Genomic DNA, 5,199 nt, shown 5'->3' with positions numbered 1-5,199 from the left:
ATACACAGATACAAAATGGACATTCATAGTTATACCCCAATTTTTTTTTAAGTTCCGTTGTTGAATATTATAGGTGTGTAAACTCAGCAAAATAAAGAATACTAAGCTTTTATTCAGTGTGTATCTTATATTTATAGCACTTGGCAACTCTGCTACAAACTACTAAATTTTTACTGCAAATACTTGATCTGAATTACAATTGAAATAATATTTTCTCATATTCAAGTTGTTCCAAATGAAATTTTTCTAATAAAATTGAAGTGTGCATCTTTAAATTTAAATGAATGTAAAAAAAAATTTAAATGAATGTATTCCAATACTTAGACTGAGGGTCCACTGAATATAAATTGTAGTTAAATACCTAACTTGATTCAAATCCATTGAAAAGAAATAGCATACATGTTATGTACATGTAGCAAGCCCCCACAAGGAATGTAAACATTCTATATGGAAAACATATTAATAAAAATAACTAAATTGCCATAAAAAGGAATAAAGTTTCAGAAATCAGATTGAAAAATATTTGTTTTCTCAGTCACACTAGTGACATTTCAAGTACTCAATTGTCTAGTGTAACTAGTAGCTATTTTTTTGAACAAAGCATTTCTGCAATCATAAAAATTTCTTTTTTAATTAATTTTATTGAGGAACAAATAGCAATGAGAGTTTCAAAACAGGTTAATTACCTGACTAACTATATATGCTGATGCCTGTGAACTAAGCAACTGCACTGAAGATAGTAATGTATAATACTAAGGCCATGCTTGGAATGCCTGTCATTCTGGTCTTCTAAATACATACTGCTTCTAATGTCATATCAATTACTATTATACTGTCTCTCAAGTAAATGTTTATTTTAAAAAAATTTTATTGGGTGATCCACCATCAATTTTTATAGAAAGCTGGGAGATTATACAACTAGTAAGTGGAAACATCTCAGGATTTGAGTCTCTGGTTTTCTGGTTCAAAAGTCTTTGTTTCCAATGCAATATGTTTTATTTTATCAGATAACAGAAGCTAGTATTTTGCCCTCCCTGTGTCTTACACTTAAGCATCTCTAGGAAGTGGCTTTAATAAGATAATTTCTTGGGAACCTGAAATTCCTGATTTCCTTTTTCCTGTGAAAAACACCAAGGTGAGAAACCCTAACATTCATTTTGGAGAATAATCTCAGATAAGATTTTTAATCTCCATGAGCCTCAGACACTTTATCTGTAGGACTGGAATAAATGACTGCTTACTCTTAATGTTATCTTATGAGGGTCAAGTGGCATAAAATGTGCAGAGGCCCCACCCTGGGTCCATTGTCAGTGTTTAGAATATATTATTTTTCTTCCTGTCATGGCTAGGCCAAAAATAAAAGTTTTTGGTGGGTTCTGTCCATGGCAATGATTAATAATATACCTCTGAACTCGACTCACCTCCTTGAAGGCATCGCGCATCTCCTGAACACCAATCATCCCCGCTGTTTCTGCAAGCAATTTGGGCGTCATCAACTCCACAAAATCTTCAAAGTCTACACGGCCCCCCACTGAGGACAGAAGGGGTGGGATTAGTAGGACTCCATACACCTCACCACCCATGCCCTCACTTTGTTCTTTAAATTATTTCAAAAAAATAAAAGAAAGAAAATAAAAGAAAAAGAAAACACAGGTCACTGCCCATATCCCTAGCTTCCAAGTACTGTCTTTCAAATTCTCACTATACTCATGCACCGGACATTTTTGCGTCCCTCTAATATGAACCAGGCTCAACAGAGGGACAGGTGTCCATGGAGGAAGTAACTAATGTCCACGTGACCTTTAACAAAATTTCAGTTGGTTCAAACTGGCCCCTCATCTGTAGATATTTAAAAGAGAGACTTTGAATTAAACTTTAGTCTCTCCCAGATTCAGCCATCCAGCAGTCTTTTGATATCAAACGAACCTGAACTTGGATCTGTCTCAAAAAGTCATTCTGGTATCTACTTGGTAACAGGATCCTTCCATGAATACCAAAATCTGCAGGTGTTCAAGTCCTTTTCATGAAATGCCATGGCACTGGCAAATAGCCTATGTGACTTCAAATCATCTCTAGATTACTTACATTATTTATGGAACATTAAAATAAGAAAAAAAAGTGTCCCTTACATGCATGTTCAGTTTAGACATTTTTTTCCCCAAAATAACATTTTCTATTTGCAGTTGATTGAATCTGGATATGTGGAGCAAACAGATCCAGAGAGCTGATCGTATTATTGTCACCTTGAATTCAACCTTGTCAACTCTATGATACGGCCAGAAGTAAATTCACTACCAGTTTTAGTCCAGCTTTAATCTCTAAATCAGCTTTTCTGTCCATCTAAAAATTGATCCTTTTGCCATGCTATTCACCAACATCAGATCCAGTTCCAAGTGTGTTTCCAACATCACACAGCTCCCTTCTTGTGCTCTACTGATAAGCCTTAGTGGTGACAGTCCCAGCCTACACTTAATAAGAATTTACTGGAGGGAACAGCTTCACCTGCATGAGCATTTTGACCCCTTCATTTCCAGAACACCATGGCTAAGAAGTAATGGTGTCCTCCACTGATCCAGGAAGAAACTGAGACCCCAAGTATAGGAGATAGCTCCACTTTTCAAAATGAGCACAATTAGTAAATAATAAAAGTGGAACTTGAACTCAGATCTATCTCAAAAAAGTCATTCTGGTAACCACATAAAATGCTGCCTGGATTGTTTTCTTCCAGACTTCCAGTCCCACCTATCCACCTCTGTACCCTCAAATATGTTCCCAACCTCCATCCCCTTCCTAACCCCAGCCCAGTCAGCTCCCCCACTCCTGGTCTCACAGTTCATGCGGACTTGTTGGCCCAGTTCAGTCAGCTCCATCTCTGTGGGCATGTAACCCATGGTTCTCATGAGATTCCCCAAGTCCTTATAAGAGATAAATCCATCCCGGTCCTTGTCGAACTCAAGAAATGCTTCTCGGAGCTCTGAAATGTAAGATGGATTTCCTCTGGAGGGAGTTGAGACCATCAGTGAAAATGGTGATATCCCCTGAATCTGCCAAGGAGCCATTGACTAGAAATACCTTAAAGGACAATACATGATTAAAAAGTCAAACATTTCCATGTAAAATGTGCTTGTTGGCAAAAGGAATGATGGGGGAAAGAAAGAAGGATGCCTGAGACTGCTAAGTGAAACCACTGAAGTCCTCAAATGCTTTGGTGAAACTTTCTCAAAACCACCAAGGGGGTCTGGGGAGGGGGATTTTGATTCATTCTAAAACTTAGTTTCTGAGGCAGGTGGGAATGGCATGCCTTCCTTGGGAGGTATTTAATTTGCTGTGAGAAAGAGTTCCATAGTGTTGCCCAAGTAGGAGGAAAGAGGGGTGTGAAATTTTCATGTGGAGAAATTTACAGAAGTGTACAGAGGTGGAGGGAAGGTAGGTGGGGAATGGCCATATGGGGGCATGTGGGGAAATGTTACCTTCGATCTCATCTTGTCCCAGGGGTCTCTCCTGGAAAGCAATGCAGGGCAGAGGGAATTTGGAGAGTGGGTCAAGAATCTGGCGCTCGTCTCTCCAAGTATATTACTGGTTCTCCCAAGTTTCTCCACACCTTCTGTTTCTTTTCATTCTCACTTCTTTTCATCTTCCTCCGTCTCCTGACTCCTAGTCGTTAGCTACTTGCTCTTTACTACCCCATCCCCTCATTTTCTCTCTACCTCCCTTGAGTCCTAACCTTGCCCTTCTGTCTTTTCCAGGCAAGTACTCATCACATTGACTAAAGTGGGTCTTACAGGCCAGCCTTCTCTGTCCTCCAGCTGAAGAAAGCACCACTTCCTACCTCAGCTAGCCTGTGCAGAGGGCCGACTCTGTGCCAGCCACTCTCCTCATGTCTAAACCTCAGAACTGCTCTATGAGGTACATCTAAACATCATTCCCATCTTACCCACAAGGAAGCTGAAGAATGGAGAGATGAGGGAAACTACCAAAGGTCACATATATTATAAAAAGCCAAAAGGTGCCCTTCCAAAGAGTGGAAAAATTAAATTACACCCATTGGAACATACAGCAAATCAAGCTGAGCATTGAATTTGAATTCAGGGCCCCTGATTTGTGATTCAAACTTGTTCTACCACAACCCATTGACTTCCCCCCCACCCTTTCCTTCCAGCAATTAGAAACCATTTGTATAGCAGGCTGGGGAGATAGCTCAGTGACTTAAGCACTTGCCAGGCAAATGCAAGGTCCTGAGTTCAATACCCAGTGGCAAAAAGGAAAATACAAAAGAAACTCTTTGTATAGGATCAGTGTTCAGTGATTCTGCAGCAGGATATTCAGCATGTTCATTTCCTACAGCCCCTCAAAATGTCTAATCTTTGAGGACTGCTGGACATACTTAAGTATGGCTTGGACACCTAGCAGGCACTTGTGAAACTCTACTAACTCTGGCTTCCTTTATTCCTCTTGTTTCCTTTATCTTCACTGCCCCTCCACCTGCCACCCTACTCCAGTGAACCATCAAGACCCCCTCCTTTTTGCTGTGACCTGGTTCCCCTTGGCCTGCCTACCTCCCTTCCCAACACCCCACTTTACCCTCTGTTTCTCAGCGATGCCTTTCCTCAGGAAGATGCAGGCTGGGCCCATGGGGACCTGCATGGAGGTAAGGTAGAATTCACCACACTCCACTCTCAAGATGGCCCCTCCTTCCCCTCCACCCCGTCAGTCCAGCTTCCTGAGCAGCTCAATTCTTTGCAACTCTTCCTGCCTCTCTTTGTCTTTCTCTCAGCTCCAGTATCCTACAGCTGTGTGACAGCTAGATGGGAAATCACTATTCAGGTTGGGGAGGGATCACAGCTCTCTCCGCCTCCCCATCTGGCTGCAGTGAGACAGATAGGGAGGGCCTTTCTCAGGCTGTGATATCCTTTATCCCCAGGATGGAACTGGAAATTGTTTTCTACAGTAATACATAGGAAGCACATTTTGAGGTAAGGATGATTAGAGTATCCATTCATTTGAAGTTCTGGCACACATTTTAAGCTCTCACTCTTAGCCTGGACTCTGGACAGTGAAGATGGAGGAGATGTAGTCTTTGGGCTGAAAGAGCTTTGCAACTCAGTCAGTGAAGAGTAAAAGGCAAAAGATTTATACGATCTGAAGAGAAACCAGAGTGTCAGTCAGTAAGGTGTATTAAACCTTACTGGGCCACAAGAA

At 41.0% G+C, this 5,199-nt stretch overlaps 1 protein-coding gene across 1 annotated transcript in view; it reads right to left on the bottom strand.

Moving 5' to 3' along the window:
• The window catches only part of Cabp5 (calcium binding protein 5), a 10,245-nt gene extending 5,493 nt beyond the window's left edge, over positions 1–4,752 (bottom strand). Inside the window, exons 1-4 of the mRNA XM_004648336.2 lie at positions 4,582–4,752; positions 3,471–3,501; positions 2,831–2,974; positions 1,422–1,531 (exon numbers count right to left, since the gene is read on the bottom strand). Of these exons, the coding sequence (XP_004648393.1) occupies positions 1,422–1,531; positions 2,831–2,974; positions 3,471–3,501; positions 4,582–4,644 (348 nt within the window). The 5' untranslated portion in view covers positions 4,645–4,752. The remainder of the gene's footprint in view (positions 1–1,421; positions 1,532–2,830; positions 2,975–3,470; positions 3,502–4,581) is intronic.
• Positions 4,753–5,199: the final 447 nt, after the last annotated feature.

Source organism: Octodon degus, unplaced genomic scaffold (assembly GCF_000260255.1).
Source record: "Octodon degus isolate 3935 unplaced genomic scaffold, OctDeg1.0 scaffold00392, whole genome shotgun sequence".
NCBI lineage: Eukaryota > Metazoa > Chordata > Mammalia > Rodentia > Octodontidae > Octodon > Octodon degus.
The sequence above is the reverse complement of the archived record's forward strand: the minus strand, read 5'-3'. Positions and strand labels throughout refer to the sequence as shown.